This window comes from Aedes albopictus, chromosome 2 (genome assembly GCF_035046485.1).
Source record: "Aedes albopictus strain Foshan chromosome 2, AalbF5, whole genome shotgun sequence".
Taxonomy (NCBI): domain Eukaryota; kingdom Metazoa; phylum Arthropoda; class Insecta; order Diptera; family Culicidae; genus Aedes; species Aedes albopictus.
In genome coordinates, this window is record NC_085137.1 from 148,280,871 (window position 1) to 148,302,422 (window position 21,552).

General features: G+C 41.0%; 1 protein-coding gene across 1 annotated transcript; it reads left to right on the top strand.

Annotated features, from left to right (window-relative positions):
* The first annotated feature begins 6,007 nt into the window (after positions 1–6,007).
* Positions 6,008–6,754, top strand: LOC134289092 (uncharacterized). The gene is made up of 2 exons (XM_062855089.1): positions 6,008–6,487; positions 6,547–6,754. Exons 1-2 carry the CDS (start codon positions 6,182–6,184, stop codon positions 6,664–6,666), a joined length of 426 nt encoding a protein of 141 aa, XP_062711073.1. The 5' UTR covers positions 6,008–6,181; the 3' UTR covers positions 6,667–6,754.
* Positions 6,755–21,552: the final 14,798 nt, after the last annotated feature.

Below are 21,552 nucleotides of genomic sequence, written 5' to 3' on the forward strand. Positions count from 1 at the left end.
TGGTCTAGATTGGCCGCAATATGTGCACTTTTCACTGCAGACACTTCAATCGTTCTTGGGCGCTATCCGTATAACTTTTTCCAGCTTTCTCGAAAACTGCGTTGAGCACTCGACACACGGATTTTGTACTTCTCGATCGTACGCATGGATACACGGGACTCACTCTTGGGTTCAGTGCAGCGTTTCGTCCAACGAGACTCTGCTCTCCGCTCTCCGATCGTGATGGCAGCAATCTTAACCTAGGGTGTTGGTGTGCAGTGGACTATCGGCTTTTGCTGCTACCAAAAGCGTGGTTATTAAAAGTGTCTGTTTCCTTTCGGAAACTACACTCTTTCCCGCAATTTGATGGGACTTTGCTCCTTTTCGTTTTCTGGTTTCGTTGTATTAAACCGATAGTCCACCGTACACATTCCTTCAATATTAGTACAAATCCTGATCGCGTCAAACATCTATTGGGTCATTAGCGTGGGACACAAAAAGACATTTTACTTCTGTACACTTTTTAACCCTTTCCTTCCCACGACTTTGAACGACTATTATCTATGCCAAAAAAGCGTTTCCGAAAAAGGTGGTAGAACAAAAGTTATTGCAAATTAGCTAAATTTTTCGAAATCAATGAAAAAAACCCGGATAATCCACCTAGTGGTGATAGTGCCTTTCTCGTCAAACATGTACCCATGATCTTTCCTTGGTTGGGATACGACTGGGATTATTTTGCTTCAGAATGTTGGCTTCAGCCTTTTGGGGGAATCTAAAACACTAGTTTATGATTTTTTTTCCGATGTTTCGATCTGTATGGGGCCTTTTCAAGGGTTCAATCGGTCAAGGTTTCCTAGTCATGATGGCCTTGCCCAACTTAAAAATGTCATACGAAAGTTTTGGTATTTATTGAGTCCGTTCGGTTTGAAACCGTCGTGATGTGGACAATCTCCTACCTATCGGGCGGTTTAGAATTCGGTCCTGTTTTTGAAATCTGCTACTATTGTTTGTTTAGCTAGATTCTATGCTAGGGTCATCATTCCGAAGCATGATCTTTCCGTCGACGTAATGCGAACTGTTTCTGAATCCTGAGAATACCTTATTTAGAAAAGCAATAATTTTAATAAAATTGGGAAATTTATTAGTTGAACATATTCCGACGTTACGTTAAACGTATAGACTGGGCTGAAAAATATCAGAATTTTCAGTTGACTGCTTGAGCACCTTCATTATCACTGAAGACCGATCAACATCAAGACGATAATTACAAGCTAGGATATAACGTCTTTCACAATCACAGATGACTTTACGGCAGGCCTGCCCATCCTTTCGTGACCGCGGGCCACAAGTGATACTCCATACCAGTCGACGGGCCAGACATTAAATTTCGACATCAAATTTCGAAAGCACGAATGCAACAGTGAAATTTTGTACATCCGATTACCCGTTCTCACGGCAAATCACAACACTGACATCATTTGGGTCATAAAAATGTGAGCAAGAATTCTTGATTTTTTTGCAAAAATCACCCTGAATACTTTTTTTCTGAATTTTGCCGAACTGCAGGTTGCAGCAAACAATTTGCTGAAATTCAGCAAACTTCCCTGATTTGTTCAGTAAACTCTGCTGTTAAGCAGCAACGTTTTTCTGAAATTCAGTAAATTTTGCTGAAATTCTGCTTCAAATTTGGCTGTACCTTTCAAGTTTAAAATTTTAAAATTTATGTATTTAAATTTTTTAATCTTTGAAATTTTTTAACAAAACACTCTACTTATTTCGAGTTTATTTTTAATATTAAATTTTATTTAAATATGAAATATCTTCAAATATTTCAATCCTTGGGCCAAGTTTCATTCATCGATTCCACGGGCCGTATGTTGGACAGCCCTGCTTTACGGTCTTCGACATAGTTTTTTCTTCACACTTTAGGCTATATTTGATTATCATAGGTTACAAAATTCATGTAAAATTTGACAAAATATGCAAGCAAGTGAAATTGCCCATACTAAATCCCATAAGAAAATTCCCAGTAGTTTTAGACGGAAAAGAGGATTGAAAAAACTTTCTCCGGGGATGATGCGATAATTTTCTCATATAACGTTGACCTATCCTACTGTATATTTTTACACCTCAGTGATTTGATGAGATTGCTTTAGTACAGATAAACAGACATATCATTTGTAACATATTGCTATTATATTCATCGTTACGAAAAAATAATCGCCGAATGCTAATCAGGATGCGTTTTACTGCGGCTTGATGTTGGTAGTGAGTAGACGTCAAACGAGCAACAACGATTAATATTTGTTTCAACCGTAGAAAACAAGGACGATGGAGAGTGAGTAGAATAAGACGTCTGTATGTATGTGGCCTTAGTTCAGTCAAGATTTTGTTTTCTTACACATATTTTTCGCTTGCATTGACTTTGTTCATTTTTGAAGTTCCTGCGAAGCACCCTAGGAAGCACCCAATGCTGGTTTTGCATCACTATCGGTAGCCTCTAATGTGGTCTGAGCCTATTTTCTTGCTAATCGTTCCTCATGGTTTAAAAAAAGACCGCGGTTCGATGTGTCGCATGCATAGGTTTGGTTCTTTTTGGCATTTGGCCACTTCCGGCTGGACACCCTAGATCGGTCCTGGAACACTATCGGTAGCCTTTATAAAGATCTTCGTTGTGGTCTGAGTCTATTTTCTGACTAATCGTTCATCACGTTATTTAAAAAGCCACTGTTTAATGTGCCACAGGCATGGGTTTTGATATCTACTACATTTGACCACTTCCAGCGGGACACCCGGAACCGGTTCCGGAACTCTATCGGTTGATCCAAATATGATCTGAAACTATTCTCTTTTATTAACTCTTTTATGATGCGTCGCATGTAAGGGGTTGGTTAACTTTTATACTTGGCTATTTCCGGCGTGACATGTGGAACCGGTTCAGTAACACTACCGGTTCCGATATGGTCTGAGAATGTTTCCCTGCCCACTGTTCATCAGGCTATCGAAAAAGCCGTTGTTTGTTGTATCGCATGCATGGGTATGGTTCACTTTCATGTTTAGCCACTTCCGGTGGAACATCCAGAACCGGTTCTGGCACACTACCGGTTCAGATATGGTCCGAGAATAAGTTCCTGCCTACTGTTCATCAGGCTATCGAAAAAGCCGCTGTTTGATGTATCGCATGCATGGGTTTGGTTCACTTTCATATTTAGCCAGTTCCGGCGGAACACCCAGAACCGGTTCAGATATGGTCTGAGAATGTTTTCCTGCCTACTGTTTATCAGGTTATCGATGTTTGATGTGTCGCATGTATGGCTTTGGTTCACATTCATATTTGGCCACATCCGGCGGATCACCCGGAACCGGTTCCGGAACACTACCGGTTCAGATATGGTCCGAGAATATTTTCCTGCCTACTGTTCATCAGGTCATCGAAAAATCCGCTGTTTGATGTGTCGCATGAAGGGTTTAATTCACTTTCATATTTGGCCACTTCCGGCGGGTCACCCGGAACCGGTTCCGGAACACTACCGGTTCAGATATGGCCCGAGACTATTTTCCTGTTTACCGTTCATCATGTTTTCGAAAGTGCCGTGGTTTGATGTGTCGCATGAATGGGTTTGTAGCGTTTTCATATCTGGCCCCTTCCTGGGGTACCGATCCGGAACACCTAAATGGCCATAACTCCGGAACGGCTGGACCGATCCGAACCATTTTCAATCGGAAACAATGGGACCAGATTCCGCGTCGAATGAACCATTGGTCATTAAAATCGGGTGAGGTTTACTGCCAAAAAGTGATGTGAGTTTTTTTGTACACACACATACACACACACACATACATACACACACACACATACATACACACACACAGACATCACCTCAATTCGTCGAGCTGAGTTGATTGGTATATATGACTCGACCCTTCGGCCCTTCTATCAAAAAGTCATTTTTGGAGTGAACATATAGCCTTTCCAGTACACTTAGTGTACGAGAAAGGCAAAAATTGGTTGTAAATCAATAGGTTTTTGATTGTTCATCAATAGTTCTATTGAAACTATTGAAACAAGTAGGCAGTAGTTGGGTTAACCTTATGAGGTTATAACCATATTCTAAAAATTATTTCATCATATTCATCTAATTCCGTTTGTCCGGAGTTCGTCGAAAATCGATGGTGCTCTAGAGCAACCATGGGAAGTAGAGGGTTAAGTTCCATTTTGACCACATATCAACTGTGAAAAATTTCAGCTCGATCAGAGAAACTATATTTTAGCGCCTGCTATTTTAAGTTTTCATACGATTTAGTATTGGAAAATCACGTGTTGTGGTCATTGGCGTAGCTAGGGGGGGTTCCAGGGGTGCCTGGCACCCCCTAGAACATATTTGGCACCCCCTAGAATTTTTCCTGGACAGTCACCCAAAATTTAAAACTTTACACAATAATTCTAATATTTATTAATGGCACATTTGAACAAAACTTAAGCACACCCGGAATTACTGTTTGCACGTTTTGATATTTTGGATATTGGTAAGAACAATCTATTCATACAGTGATTTCTCTAGGCTTCCTTTATGGATTCCTCCCGATATTTCTTCAATAAACTTTCCTTAGGATACTCCAGGCAGTTCTGATGGGAATGTACATACTAAAAATTTCTACAGAGATTGATCCAGCAAATTCTGCTAGGATTTATTTGGAATTCTTCTCGGAATTCTTTTAGGGATTCCTCTAAAAATTTCTATTTGGATTTCTTCAGGAATTTCTGGTAAAATTATTCAAGCAATCTTCCTGAGATCCTTTCAGAAATTCTTCCGGTGATTCTTTCAGGAAATCTTTCAGGAATTTCGCATGGAATTCCTCCAGGCGCTTATATTGGCCTTCCTCCGGGAATTGTGGGTAGGATTCCTCAAGCAACTCCTGCTGTGATTCTTCCAGCAATGTCTTCCTCCTCTTTGTTAGAAGAACTTCTTTTGAGACACCCCTGGCATTGCTAGAATTTCTCTAGAAATTACTTCTATAATAGCTCCCGGAATTCTAAGAATTCCTCCAGATATTCCAGCTGTGACTGCTCAAGCAATACATGCGGTTCTTCCAGCTATTCTTCCTCCAGAAATTCTAACTGTGGTACTTCCGAAATTATGCTTCGGATTCTTCTAGAGCTTTCTCCTCGCTTTTTTGCTGAGACCTTTCCAAGCAATCTTCCTGGAACACTTGCAGAAATTCCTTTGGTTGCTCCACCAGGGATTTTCCAAGGACTCATCCAGAAATTCCTCCAGAGATTTTATCCAAACATTTCTCCAGAAAATCCTTATGGAATTCCTGCAGAAACTCATTTTGGCCTTCCTCCAAGAATACCTCAAATAACTCCTCCTGTGATTCTTCCATCAATTCCTCCAAAAATTCTTCCTAGTGATTCCTATACGAATTTATCCTAGCATTATGGCTGGAGTTCTTCCTGAGATTCTTTCAAAAAATCCTCCTGCGATTCTTTCAGGACCTTCTCTATAGATTCTTCCCGAATACCTCTACCGGTTCTTGCAGGGACTTCTCTACGTATTCCATGGATTTTCCTTTGAATTTCCCCCGGCATTCCTAATGGGGTTTCTCTAGAAATTCCTGTACAGTTTTCTCCAGCAATTTCTATTAGGATTTCAGATGAGGTTTCTACAGTGATACATCCCAGAATCCTTCTATGAATACCTCCTGAGATTTTTCCTGTGATTTCTTCAGAAACTCTCCGGTGATTCCTCCAGAATTTTTTATCCAAGATATTTGGTCCACGGATTCTCTTATAAATTTCCCATGGGATTTCTACAGGAACTCTTCTTGGCCTTCATCCAGGAATTCCAGCTTGATTTTTCAAGCTATTCCTTGTAATGATTTTGTTTTCAGTTTATCTTTGATTCCGACACAGTGCGCCTAGCGCACACATTAAAATATTCATACCTCTGAATCAAGAGTTCTCGTCTAGTGTATAATAGGCGGTACCGGACTTCGGTACTTGCGAAATTATATAAACAGAGCCCAAATCGTAAACGGAGCAGAAAGTATTTGTCGATCGGCTAACATCGACCAAGCCAGCAGCTCCAGCCAAGAGATCCATTTGGCTGTGTAGGATCGACAAGCCGTCGTTTCCATACCACTGGACGGCGTTCGTTGTAGGTAGCCAATTGCTAGCCTACCATCCAGCTTCATCGCTTCGATGGCTTCGCAGACGGAAAGCTGTCGACACTCGTGGTTCTACTGTCGACGAGTGAACATCTCCGAGCAGACCCGGATCGTGCAGTCGGCGCTATCGTCCACTCACCATCCTCCACCCACCCCTCGCCAACAACGGTCAAACAGATCAGGTTGGAGATCTGTGGTTTTAACTGCAATCAAACCTGGCAAGAGTTATATGAAATCTTTTTTCCCATCAAGTGGGGTGGCGGTGGTCTACGTAGTCGTCCTGTCGGACTGCTCAGGTCTTGGAGAGCCAGATAGTTTGCAGAGCACCAAACCAACCGACGTAAGTGATAAAAGAGTGTAAACCCTAGAAGCTTAGTGATGAGTGTTAATCATCTGCAGCGCAAAGCGGTCGGTTGCGGGAGTATCGAGCAGTACTTCGTCCTGCCGGCGCCCTTCGAGGTCGTGAGTAGATGCATGCGAAGAATTGAAGAGTGTACACGAAAAAAAAAAACAATGTAGTATTGTTGATTGGCCAATCGTAGAGCAGAAGTAAATGTGACGAGAATTTTTGATTTCTAAATATAGTTTGCTTTTTCTTTAGATGTGATTTTGGTTGATTTTGTAGTATTTTTGATGATTTTAGCTTGTGATTTAAAGTGAACTGCGAACATATTTCGCGAGAACGGTGTGGACTCACGACGAGGCCGACGAGTTACCGGGCAAACCTTGATCTGAGACTTGGCAATCCTCGCACTGGGGATTGGCGCTTAAGCCAAGTTTTATGGCGAGATTTCGTTCGTGGTTCACTCAGTGATTGTGTCTTGTTTGATTTGTTTGGTCCACCGGAGAAAAACCGTTACATCCTGCTGTGGTTCTTCCATCAATTCCTCCTAGGATTCCTTCAGTCATGCTTACTGTTATACCTCCCAGAATTGTTCTACAGATTCTTCTAAGAATTTCTTCAGGGATTCCTTCAAAAACTTGCTGGGATTATTCAAGACACTCTTCCTAGGAGTCTTGCGGAAGTACCTTCGGTGTGTTCTCCTGGAAATCCTAAAAAAAACTTGGATTTCTCCAAATATTTCTTTTAGGACTTTTCCAGGAGCTCCTCTTAGGATTCCATAAGCGATTCTTGCTGCTTCTAATGTTTCAGGAATGCCTCCTAGGCCTACTCCAGAAATTCTTACTGTGATACCTGCAGGAATTCCTCTAGAGATTTCTTCTGGAATTCTTGCCGGGATTCTTCAAGTCAGTTTTCCTAGGATACTTCCAGAAATGCCTTTGATTCTTCCAGGGATTTTTCTAAAGACTCATCCAGGAGATCATGGATTACTCTAGAAATTAATCATGGTATTACACCTGGAACTCCTCTTGGCCTTCTTCAAAGAATTCTACCTGAAGGAATCCCAATAGAAATCTCTAGAGGAATCCTTAAACGAATTTTGGGAATAGTTGGAATTCCCAGAGAAATCCAAGGAGGTATTACTAGAGAAATCTCTAGTGAAATCCTATAGGAATGTACGGGAAAATTTTGTAATTAATTAGAAAGCACAGAATGTTGCTAATTGACAAAACAAGAGCTGAATTTGTGGAAAAAGAATCCCACCAGAAGATTCGGGAACACACGGCTCCGTATTTGCTCCGTATGGCCATTTCTTTGAGGGTTCCTTCGGCATGATTGTTTTTTTTTTGAAAATTTCTACGGTAGTTTCATTGGAGCCCAACAGACATTTTAGCTTTATAGGAAAGTAACAAACCACTCTTAAGCAAACTTTAGTTTAAGAAACTGATATTCAGATAGTTACGTTTCTTGGGAATGCAATCAACAATTTCTTTGGATTTTTTTTTCAATATTTCAATGGCTATTCCTCCGTAATTGAACATTCTAGCAATTTCTTTTCGGTTATTTTGCAAATTTATCAGGCATTTTATCGTGATTACTTTAGTAATTCTTTATGATTCAATTATATTTAAATTTATTGCTTCCGAAAATTGCTGAACTGGAAATTCAGAAATTCTCAACTAAACTTGCTTTCTCTTTTAAATTCACGAAAATTTTCCTGACGAATTACCAAAGAAATTGCTGATAAGAAAATCCATCAAAACAACCTTAGAGTTTTCAAAGTAGTTGCCAAAAGAATTCATATGAGAACTACCAGAAGATTTCCTGATGGCCTTTTAAAGAAGTTGGCCGAATCCAATCTCAAAATAAATTGCCAAAATATATTATACAAAAAATCCACAAACATTCACAAAAAAAAACGAAGAAATTCTCCAAAAATTTTCCGAAATCATCAAAGGAATTTCTGAAGAAAACTTAGAAAGAATTCCAATAGTGATTGCAGTGACAGATTTTTTAAAGAACTGCCAGAGATTTTTTTTCGAAGAAATTCCCGAAGGAAAACTCTAAGAAAATTGCCGAATCAATTTTCAAAGGAATTACCGCAGAAGTTCCTGAAGTAATAATGGAAGTTTCCAAGATTTTTAAAGGATTTGCTGATAAAATTCCCAAATAAATGTTCAATACAAGTAACATCGGAAATGCTGAAGATGTTCCGAAATCATCCGCTGCAGGAATTCCTTACATAATGACTGAAGAAATGTAGAAGAAATTGTCTAAAGAATTTTTATTTAAATTATAGAAGCGATTTATAAAAGAACTTCCGAAGGAGTTTTCGAAGGAATTGGTGAAAAAATATCTAATAGCATAGATAATGGAAGTCCAAGGAGAATAACTTGCCGAAGACATTTCCACAAAAAAAATGTGAGGAAGTTCCCAGAGTCAATTTCGAATGAATCACCAAAGACTTTACTAAAAGAATTCCCAAAGGAATTGCCTGAAGAGAAATTAGAGAATTTTAAAAAGCAAGTAGCAATAGAATCGCTGAAATTAACAAAACATCGCTTTTTTTCTTCCCTGTCGGAGAAATTAAGTCGCTTGAAAGACTACTAAAAAATTGGTGAAGCAACTCCCGAGAAAATATTTCAAAGAATTTGCCAATGAAATAAAAAAAACCAAAGTTCCTAGTGGAATTGCCAAAGAAATTTCCAAAGTAATTTCCGATGAAATTTTCAAAGAATGCGTAAAGGTGTTTAGTATCAAATTCCCGACATATTATCAAATATTTTTTTAAAGAAATTGCCGAAGAAATTTGCAAAATTCAAAGGAATTACTAAGAGATTTCTAAAAGAAGTCTTAAATCAAATAAACTGCAAAACAATTTCCAAATAAATTACCGGGAATATTCCCTGAGGAATTACCGAAACAATGTTTTGCTATTTCTTTATTATAGTATAGCATAGAATCAGAATCCCGAAGAAGAAAATCGCAGTTCGCTATTATTGTTGTGGTCAAACCAAAAATGCAAAAATGCATCCTGATGCCACAAAAGTACAGCTTATTGGACGCAGTGGCTTAGTTTTTACAACAGGGGAGGAAAAAAAAGACTCTTAAAATTGTTCTTGAAAACTATCTTATAAGGGTTGTTATCATGCAATAAAACAAAGAGGATGTCACGATGAATACAAGTTACAAGCGAATTTGTGGATATTTGATAGTTTCCGAGATTTACATTTCTAATAATTGCTCCGAAAATGTATTCTTAATCAATGTATTCAATCAACAACCCTAGTTCAAACATAAAATACAAATTCCATGTATTATACGTAATCAAGTTATCAAGTTCTCAAACTTCATATGGCGAGGAGAGTGTTAAGTCAGTACAGCCATTCGGATTGAAAAAAAAAACTGTTCTTTAAAATATAGCGGGTTTAAATTGTCGGGCTGATTTGTCCCGAAGCGACGCAGCATATCACTACTACTAAGAAATTAAGGGTGGATCGATATTTCTTTTTTCAATAAAAAAAAACAAAACAGCCTGGAACCCACTGAAAATGGCACCCTCCAGGCACCCCCTAGGGAAAAATCCTAGATACGCCAATGGTTGTGGTATGATACCAGTCACAAAATTTCGTGCTTGAACACCCCGGACAGTGACTTTTCGGCCCTGTTGAAATAAAACAACTCACCTGGATCTGGATTTTAATAGAAACTTTGAAATCGTCAATACAACCCACATTGGGCAGGATCAAGCCCAAAGGTGGAAAAAAATAATAACTTTCTTAATACAAGACCCTATGTGACCATCGATGGCTTATTGTTATTTCACGGCATTTGTTATGATTCTAATGATTGTTTCGCTGGGATACCATCGCCCCAATTCCGTTGAGCAACGTTACATACAAAAAGTCATTAAAATGTTGGAATTTTAGGGTATTGTGGGGCCAATACACATGGATTATTTCTAAAGAAACCATTTTTGGCGAGTTTGATCTCAAAGTATTGGTAATATTTGAGTTATCACGCATACAAATATGAGAAGTTCTCAACCTAATACCACCGATTCCAAACGATAGAACTTATTTTACCCAAACTCCCCTATAAACGTATTTGTTTATTGTTTTTAAATTAAAACAACTTTAACTTGAAATTTCTATGCATGATGTGAGTTTGATGAAGAGCCAACCAGTAATATTTCAGCATCTTATGAAATTTCGAAATTTTGGGCACAATAATGCACAGTGGTCTACGAACCAGGAAAGATGCATTCAACGCCTTCAAATGAGTTTTTAGGCAAGTATGGTCTTCTACAAAGTTGTCCCTAATAATAAGGACCTCTTTCCAATGTGCATGAAAATTAGGGTGGTCCATATTTTCAAAGAAATCGGTAATTAAGCTTTTTTATTTGCAAGAATACCGTAAAACGGGGCGAATAGAAACACCTTCCAGCATACTTCGGCAAGTATTTCTGGAACCGTGCTAAATAAAGTCAGTTGCAAGGGTCTCAACTTTGGGTCGCACCTCCCTCTTCAATTGCTGTAATTAGGATTCAAAACCAATTTTTATTCCGTTAACTTTTTTGAAAAAAGGTTGCTTGTTTCTATTCACCCCGCAATGGGGCGAATAGAAACAGCTTTATACAATTTTCGATATTTTTTTCAATTTCAAGACAGAAATAACTTTTAATTCAAATGAAACTCTAAGACTAGATTATAATAATTCACCAAGTGAAGAAAAAAATGTCGAATGTCGAAAAATACTTTATTCTGTGAATACATACCAAATCGATAAAACGCAATTTCAATGGCAGAAGTTTTTTTGCCTATAAATGGATACTTTGCTTCTAAAATTTTTCACAAAAAAATCAACGGAATTATTATCCCAAAAAAGTTTTATTGAAACACTGGTAGCATCCAACTAGCTAATGAAATTAAGTTTTGATGAACTTTAAAACATAATTGCCATATTTTTACCCTTCTTACACCCATAAGAAGGGTATAAATACCGCTTGGAAAACCGACTTTCGATCCGAGGCCCGCAGGGCCGAGTCACATATACCAATCAACTCAGCTCGACGAATTGAGCAAATGTCTGTATGTGCGTGTGTGTGTATGTGTGTGTGTATGTGTGTGTGTGTGTATGTATGTTACAAAAAAATGTCACTCACGGTTCTCAGCCGTCTGTTGACCGATTTGAGTTCTCTTGGAAGCAAATGAAAGCTTCTACATCCTAGTAGAACGCTATTGAATTTTATTTTGATTGGACGTTCGGTTACCGAGATATCTTTCAAAGAGTGCTAGGGAGTAGTACAACTTAATTATTTTAGAGATTTTTGACGAAGTGTATCACCATAAATTTCTCAGCCGTCTATCAACCGATTTGGGTTCTTAAGGCCCCAAACGAAAGCTACTGCATCCTAGAAGAACGCTTTTGAATTTCATTCCGATTGGACATTTTGTAATCGAGATATCTTTCGAGGAGTACTTTGGAGTAATACAACTTAACCTTTTAAGAGATCTTTGCAAAATGCTTCATAATAAATTGATCAGCCGTGTGTCAATCGATTTGAGTTCTCTCATCAGCAAATGAAGAGTGCAGCATCCTAGTAGTATGCTATTGAATTTCATTCCGTTTGGACATTTCCATGTTTCCGAGCTATCTTTCGAGGAGTACTTCGGTTTAATAAAATTTACGCTTTTGATAGATTTTTGATAAAATGCATCATAATAAATTTCTCGGCTGTCTATCAACCGATTTGGGTTCTTAAGGCCCCAAACGAAAGCTACTGTATCCTAGACGAACGATTTTGAATTTCATTCCGATTGGACGTTTTGTAACCGAGATATCTTTCGAGGAGTACTTTGGAGTAATAAAATTTACGCTTTTGAGAGATTTTTGATAAAATGCTTCATAATAAATTTTTCAGCCGTCTGTCAACCGATTTGGTTTCTCTTAGCATCAAATGAAAGCTACAACATCCTCGTACAATTGTATTGAATTTTATTTTGATTAGAAATTTAATTACCGAGATTTCTTTTGAAGAGTATTTGGGAGTAATCTCAATAAATTCCTTTTTTTTATTATTATACTAGCTGTCCCGGAAAACGTCGTACTGCCTGCCTACTGTGTTTTTTTGACATACAGCGCCCTAAAGAAGTCCCCAGCAACTTCATCTGTGTGGGAACCTCCCTTTCCAGAGATAGGAGGAGTCTCACACTATGCTAAGAAATTTACCCGGTCCCAAGAGTACCCACATACAAAGTTTCACGCTGATCGGTTCAGTAATTTTCTCTTCCATAAGGGTCAGACAGACAGACAGACAGAAATTAATTTTTATATATATATAGATTTGCTTGCTGTCTTACATGAGCTACAATTGATAATGCAAATGGCTCCAGGTCCAATTGAACAATATAGAAATACCACAGTCTTTTCTTGACATGACCATCCACTTATGAAGTGAACGTGTGACCACTACGCCACGGGCCCCGGCTATTTTAATCCTTTTTATACCATAAGAATTATATAAATGACGCTTGATTTCGATCCATAACCACCCATAACCTGGGTCCCAAGTACTTTGGATCAAATTTATTCAACTGATAAAGAATATTAGACAAAGTGTATCTCGATGATTTTCTTATCCATGTATTAATCGATTGACAGTTAACAAGAGATACAATATTCCAGAATATGAAAGCTATTGTTTAAACATTCCATACAAGATTCTAGGAGATTCTGTCTGGCATTTCTGGTAGTTAAGCCCATGGTCGATGATTCTATTATGGAAAGCAATAAACTTGATGCCAAATCTACAATATTTTCTTAAATGACCAAAAATCACAATCATTCATGCGAATACTACAATAATAATTTTAATAAGTGTAAGAAGGGTTCTGTTCACCATAGGTGGATTAATTCAGGTTTTTACAATAAGTTTTTTGTTTCTATTCGCCCCATTGTTTCTATTCACCCCGTTTTACGGTAACTAACAAATAACAAGAATAACATTCTTCGGAAAAGTTGTAATTTATCAATTTTGAGCAAGTTTGCCGAAGACTCTTTTTATGAGGCCTTTAAATTGACCGATCTAGAGGAATTTTTCTGAATAAGCTTAGGATGGTTCAAGAAAAACCGGTTTTCTGGCGTTAACCTTTTCAAATTCAGTTTTTTATCAAAGTCGCCCAAGAAACACTTGTAGTCTTGTAGAGCATTTGAAGACGCGTCGTTTCGTGCGCTGGGATGGTCGTTATCTGTTTTGGTTCAAAAGTTACAGGCGTTTTTCTTAAAAAATCATAGTTTTTTTTTTTAAAGGTGTTATAATGGGTTGGGGCAAATATAAAAAAATATCTTTTGCCCGCATTCAAAAGAAGAAATGTTGTTATAAAACATATCAAAAAATTAGAGGGGTGTTATTTTTGGAACTCAAGTGAAAAGTACTTGAAAAGTGCCTATTTTTTCTAGAAAATTATCAATATCTTTTGAACGGAATGACGTAGCTACAATCTCAGCGCACGAAAATGTGCGTTTTTGGAAGCTCTAAAAGTGGTTCTTAGGCAACTTTGACGAGAAATTGTTTCTCCCAAGTGCTTCTTGGGAGATTTTGATGAAATATCGAAACTGAAAAAGTTAACGCCAGAAAACCGGTTTTTCTTGAACCACACTAAACTTATTTAGAAAAATACCTCTAGATCGGTCAATTTAAAAGCCTTATAAAAAGTGTCTTCAGCAAACTTGCCCAAATTTGTAGATCTACAACTTTCCCGAAGAATATATATAGTTATTCTTGCAAATAAAAAAGTTTGGTTCTTAATTTCTTTGGAAATATGGACCACCCTAATTTTCATATAAATTAAAAAGAGGGTCTTATTTTTAGGAACAACTTTGTAGAAGATCATATTAATTTAGAAAATCATTTGAAGGCGCTGAATGCATCTTTCCTCGTAAATCTGTTTCGTGGACCATTGTGCAATGGAATTAAATGAAAAAAAAAAACAAAAGATTGAACGACCATATTAGATATTTGAAAGATAATATCCATACGAGTTCATTAACGACTGATTGATGCACAGGTCGAACACATAGCCGAAGTGGTAAACTCGCGAGTATTCAGCAAAACCATGCTGAGGGTGATGGGTTCAATTTTCGGTCGGTCCTGGAATTTTGCGATTTATTTTTCTTAATGGGAAAATCCTTTGATATAGGTAATGCAAATAGAACGATAACATTTCCTCAAAATCGATGTGTGTACCAACATATTGACTTGATTACTGCCCCCATTGGCACAACAGTCCCATGCGAATAGGAAACCCGGCAAACATGGGACTGTTATGCGAATAGGGGCAGATTATTCGTACATGGATAGTACTAACCGTGTCTCCCTGTGCACACATTTTAAGGTGGATTGGTTAAAATTGACTGAGTTATGGCAAAAAAACTACCCGTGCAAAAGAAGAAATGGGTGTATGCAATGTAGGGTGTAAGACCTTTTGGACAATGTGTCCGATTTTGCACACTTTCTGCTATAACTTATTCAATTTCATACATATCGAGTTAGTTTTTTTTTGTACACAGTACATACTGTTGTAAAGAATCTAGGCAAATACAAAAAATCAAATCAGTACAAACAGCTTAAGAAATTTATATCTAACAAGAAGAGTTTTGTTATTTATTCAATTGAACTTTATTAATAACTAAACTTTTCTTTTGTATTAGTTTGTATTCTTTGTTGTTGTAATCAGGCAAAAGACTTCATAAACGACATAAGTTTGTTCGAGAGCATCTGGTTTGGAAAATTTGTCAAATATAACTACAGATGTATTATCCTGGTCTGACCCAAACCCATCGTCATTCGCATACCGCTTTAGAGCTGTTAGCTCAAAATCTAAGGAAAATACTGCCGTGTGTAGCATAGCTGTCCTATGTTCACGGCAGTTACTGCACAGATAAAAATAATGAGATTTACACGTCATGTAAACTTAATTTTAGTCATGTAAATTTAGTGTTATGATGGTTTACATGATATATCATGTAAATTTGTGTTTGTGGAGCGGACCTGGTTGGATTGTTAGAACACTTGACTATCACGCCGAGGACCTGGGATCGAATCCCACTTCCGACAAACTCACAAAATGTGAGTTCTTCCTTCGGAAGGGAAGTAAAGCGTGGGTCCCGAGATGAACTAGCCTAGGGCTAAAAATCTCGTTAATACAGATACAAAAAAAGTGTTATGTCATGTAAACATTCAGAGTCATGCTGAATTACATGACATATAATGGAAGTTTACATGATATTTTATGACTTTTACATGATATGTCATGTAAACTTCGGTGATATCCCACTGTTGCGGCCAGTCCTAGCCACGGATTTTCGGACTCTCTATTGAGCAAACTCGTAATTGCGGTGGAGTATGTTATTAGCTGTAATTCAATGTAATTAATGTCGTTACAGTCTTAATTTTAGTCCATGTCTACTTACAAGTTCTAGTCCTTTCCGTTATTTATTTGTCCGTGTCTAACTAGACCTGCAACTGTCCTGTCACTATCCTGTATATCGTTAAATGTCTATTTGTTATTTATTTTATCTGTTTAATTCAATTTGTGGTACTTACAAAGTGTTATTTGTTCGTATAATCGTTGTAAATACAGTACAATTCAATATTTATTTTAATGTAATACGCGTGGTACAAATTCAATGGTTTTTCGTTTTACAATTCAATCTGTTTTGTGTAAATTACGTGTGTGTGTCCCGTTTGTAAAGATTGTCATTCATCTGTCACCCTGACGTTCTGAGTTTGAGGTCAAACCTGAATTACCGACTGGTGGCAGTGCTGCCGGGTGATCGGTTTCTCCAACATTCCCCGACCCGTATTGCTGGCAACTTCCTGCAGCTGTACCGTTCTTCATCACCTCGAGCACAACTAAACCAGTAACAGACCTCTGCAGCAATCCGTAGATAGTCTGGACGTCAGCTCGTCGTACAACGCCATCTGCGCCCTTTTAGATCTTCACTATTTTGCCCCGTTTCCAGCTGTTCCGTGATCCTGCGTCTACAACCATCACCAGATCTCCAGGTTGTACAGGTTTGGCGTCCGTCAACCACTTCGACCGGCAGTTGATGATAGGCAGATACTCTCTTATCCACTTGGCCCAAAATTGATCCAAAAGGTATTGGATTTGATTCCAATTGGTCCTTAAAGCTGCACCGTTGGCTATCGGAAGCTGAGGCGGTTGTACCACTCCGCTGGAGTTCAACAATAAGAAGTGATTTGGTGTAATCGCTTCACCATCTTCGCATTCTAACGGCACTTCAGTTAGCGGGCGGGAGTTGACTATAGATTCTACCTCGGTTAGGTACGTGTAGAACGTTTCTTCGTCCGGTTTCCTTCCTGCTGAAATTGTCCTCAGCACCGTTTTCACCGATTTCACGAGACGCTCCCACGCTCCACCCATGTGTGGCGTAGCAGGCGGGTTGAAGCGCCATTGTGTATCGGCATTGGTGAATGTTCCAGCTAGGTCCTTGTTAATGCTGGCTATTTCCTCCCTCAGCTCTCTGCTTGCGCCGATGAAGTTAGTCCCCTGGTCGCTATATATTTCCAGCGGTGATCCTCGTCTCGCTATAAATCTACGAATAGCCATCTTGCAGCCTTCGGTTGACAGGCTGCCGACTACCTCGAGATGCACAGCTTGTACCGTAAGGCATGTAACAAGCATCACCCATTTTTTCACCTCGTACCTCCGAACTCGTAGCGAGAATGGCCCGCAGTAATCCACGCCGATGTACGTGAATGCACGGACGTAAGGAGTCACCCGAACTTCTGGAAGTGGAGCCATTTTGGGAAAGCGTGGGCTGGATTTGTAGACAGTGCACCATGCGCACTGTTTTGCAACCTGTCGAACCATGATTCGAAGGCTAGAGATGTGGAATCTTTGGCGTATTTCGTTGATAACTGTTTGGCCATTTCCGTGTGCGAATCGCTGATGGAACGATAAGACGAGCAATCCGGTAAAAGGATGGTTCTTAGGCAGAATTACCGGGAATTTCGCCGCATACGAAGCATGTGGAGCGTTTCTTAATCGTCCATCCAACCGAATAACTCCAGCCTGGTCGATGAAGCAACATAGTTTACGTAATGGACTGGTTTTCCCAAATTTTCTACGTTCATGGGTTTCTAGCTGCTGATTGGCACGAAGTGTATGCAGTTCATCAGAGTAGACTTCTGCTTGAACCCAACGCCATAGTGTAAACTCCGCTTCCTGAATCTCTTGACAAGACAATATCGCAGACGCAGGAACTTCAGCTACGAATCTTCTTCTGGAAACAGCGATAAAACGGCGCACATACGCAACGGTTCTAACCAAACGTTGAAGACTGGAGAACCTTGTGAAGTCGACAATTGGTTCCTCTGCCGCTCTGTGGTGCGCGTGTACTGGTCGTTGTTCTTCCACTGTATCGGCTTCCGGGAGCTCCTGTTTCGGCCACTCCGATTCTTCTTTGCAGAGGAACTCTGGCCCACAGAACCATCGGCTGTTCTCGCTTAGGTTTGGCCCGTTTCCCCATTTGGTCGCTTCGTCAGCAACGTTGAGGCGCGATGGAATCCATCTCCATTCTTCCAATTTGGTCTCGTCTAAGATTTCGCTTATCCGAAACGCAACAAACTGCCGGTAATTGCGTTGATCTGATTGGATCCATGACAGGACGGTTCTTGAATCGCTCCAAATAACCCGTCGGCAGACAGGCAGTGTGTGGCACAAACACATGAAGCTGTAGACTCCGAAGACTGCCGACACTGTAGTTTGGAAAGTAGCATCGTGGTAGTTCGAGTTGAGGTAGCTGTTGAAGAACTTGAATCCATCGACGCCAAGTTTCGTGAAGTTTCTCGGGAATTGGATCATCCCAACCAATTTTGGTCCGCCAAATGTCTTGTACCAAGCACTTTCCGTGGATCACGAACACCGCGACTAATCCCAGAGGGTCGAAAACACTCATGACGACTCGAAGAACTTGCCTTTTTGTCGGCACGCTCGTCCCACTGATCAACGATTGGATGTCGCTCCGAAAATTCACAGCGAAAGTGAAAGTGTCCTCCTTCGGTGTCCAACTCATTCCCAGCACCCTTTCAGTCTCCGATCCTTTGCCGACTGTGAAACTCTTCGTAATCTGCTGGCCCGGATCCCCGACCCGTTGAAGGACCAGCTCTGAATTTGACAGCCAATTCCTAATATCAAATCCGGCCTTAGCATGAACGGTCTTCACATCGAGCGCCAGTCGAACAGCTTCTTCCTCACTATCTAGACTGTCCAGATAGTCATCCACGTAATGGCACTCTATGATGGCTACCGCAGCCTCCGGGTACTGTTCGCTCCACTCTTCAGCGTTCCTGTTCTTGATGTATTGGGCCGACGAAGGTGAGCAGGTCGGCCCGAAGGTTGCCACGTCCATGACGTATTCCTTGCATGCTTCACCAGGTTCATCTCGCCATAAAAATCTTTGAGCTTGACGATCTTGTGGACGAATTTGGATCTGGTGAAACATCTCCCTGATGTCACCTGCTATGGCGATTTGTCGTTGCCGGAAACGATACAGCACTGTTGAGAGCGACGCAGTCATGTCTGGACCCTTCATCAGCATGGAGTTGAACGAGATCCCTTCAATTTTAGCTGCGGCATCCCAAACGACCCGTACCTTGCCTGGTTTGTTCGGGTTTGTCACAACCCCTAAGGGCAAATACCATACCCGTCGAGGATCGCTGTTGTTCGCCTCCTCCTCGGTTAACTCGTGCGCATATCCTTTGCGTTGGTAATCTTTGATTTGCTGCTTAACGTTGCTGTACAGCTCGGGGTTCTTACTAAGTCGCCGTTCCAAACACTTGAGACGATGCTCTGCCATAGCCCGGCTGTCCGGGAACTCGACGTAGTCATTCCTCCATAGGAGACCAGTCTGGAATCTTCCAGATGACGTGCGGATGGTCGTTTCCTCCATGATCGTCCGAGCCCTTCGTTCGTCCTCTGCTTCGATCCTCGTTGCAACTGCGACGCCGACACTTTCGATCGAGAAGAACTCTTTGACTTTTTCATGAAGTTTTTCGTCAGCTGATCGGGCGCAAATGTGTAGAAGTCGATGGGATGGCTCGCCGAATCCTTCCACGTTCCCGTAGATCGTCCATCCAAGCCTAGTTTTGGTGGCAACTGGCTCGAACTTCTTCCCTTCCCTTTTCTTGAGCGTCACCAGTAAATTGGCGTTGTCTACGCCAATTAGAATACGCGGAACCGTGTTGTCGTAGATTGCCACCGGAAGACCTCGCAGGTACTCGTACTTTTCCGCTAGCTCTAGATATCGTAACGATTGTAGAGGTAGATCGAGTTTCTCCACTGTTCGTACATCCTCCAAGATGTGTTTCCGGTTGGAGTCGACACCAGATACCTCAATCTGCAGCAGTCGAGAGTTCGCCTCCGTCCTTGTTATTCCACTTGTCCATTGTAGGCACAGTGGTTCCAGCTCGCCAGTAACGCCAAGTTCATCCGCGAGGTCCTGCTCTACCAATGTGTAGGAAGAGCCGTCGTCGAGGAACGCAAGCGTGCGAATGGATGTTCCATTCGCATGAACGGTGACCGGAATGATTCGGAAAAGTGTGGGACGAGACTGATGACGGTGAACACCTACGGTACCAGTTACTTTGGGCTGATCCTTGGCGCTCGACGATGATTCTGGTCTTCCCGGATGCAACAGCCTATGATGACGTAGCTCGCATCCATCCATCCCGCACACTGTCGCTTTACATGGCCATTTGCCGTGGCCAATCAAGCAGCGCCTGCACAGGTTCGCCTGATGAACTAACTTCCAGCGGTCGTCGATAGTTGCTTTCAGGAAACTGCGGCAGTCCTTCACCTTATGCGGTTCTTTCTTACACACCGGACACGGCTTAGGGGTGTATGGAGTCCTCGTCTGGCCTGCACTGCTTCCCTTTTGCTCTTCTCGGTCGTTGTTGCTCACTTCTTCAGTAGAATGAGCATTAAGAAAGCCTTTCTCCTTCCCCTTTGGCTTTTCAAACCTTCTCACTGGTTCCGATCCAACAGAAACCTTTGAAGCAGCAAAGACGATCGTTGACATGTAGTTGCCGAACGAGCTCAGGTCTACGGTTGCCAATTGACGCTGATGCAGGGCCCAATCCAGTTTCAAGTTGGTAGGCAGCTTATCTACCAGTTCCTGAAGAAGAGTTGGATTCGATAGGTGCGCCTCCATTCCCATTGATTGCAGGTGGCTGCACAGATTTTGAACGGCAAGTCCAAAACTAATTAGGGTCTCCAGCTTGTCTGCCTTCGGTGCTGGTGTTGACTGAACCTTGTTCAACAAGCTACGAACGATGAGCTCCGGACGTCCGAAGAGGGTTTGCAGCGTCATCATAACTTGCGGAACCGACGCAGGGTGCAGGAGATGGCAATGAACCGCTTCCCTGGCGTTCCCTTTAAGGCTGCGCTGTAGTCTCATCAAATTTTCGCCGTCCGAATAGCCACACATGGCCGTGGAGTTGTAGTAACTGCTGGCGAAGAGTGGCCACTCCGTTGGATCGCCAGAAAACGCCGGCAAATCCTTTGGAACAACGTGCCGAGCTGCAATCTGCTGGGCCGTCGGTCCATCAAGAGGTGCCAATGGCGGCAACGATGATTGAATGCCTATTGGTGGCATCTCGAACCGCGTCATGTCCGGCGGAGGGCGCGAAACCGGAACTGAAGTTGTTGGCTCCGCGGCATTTGGATGGATACCCGCTACCCCAGCGTATACTGGCGCAACGACACGTGGATCACTAGCACTTCGCGTAACACTTGACACATTTTGCCCTCTATCGAAAACCATCGGTGTTGTGATTGGATACGAGTAGCTAGAAACACTCGTAACGCGTTGGTGTGTTGGAGGAAATACAGGGACCAATGGGGTATTAAGAGTGCCTAACGAGTTCGGAGCGTTTTCTACAAATGGCTTGGATAGCAATTGCCTTTGAGATGGATTATTAGGAATAGTTTCTACGTGTGCGAGGCGAGTGAATCTACTTAGGAGCTCGCCGCCGG

Excerpts from the sequence above, each read along its gene's own strand:
- LOC134289092 (XM_062855089.1), top strand. The coding sequence starts at position 6,182 with ATGGCTTCGCAGACGGAAAGCTGTCGACACTCGTGGTTCTACTGTCGA. Across the intron at positions 6,488-6,546 it reads AGAGCACCAAACCAACCGAC|CGCAAAGCGGTCGGTTGCGG; the intron begins GTAAGTGATAAA and ends AATCATCTGCAG.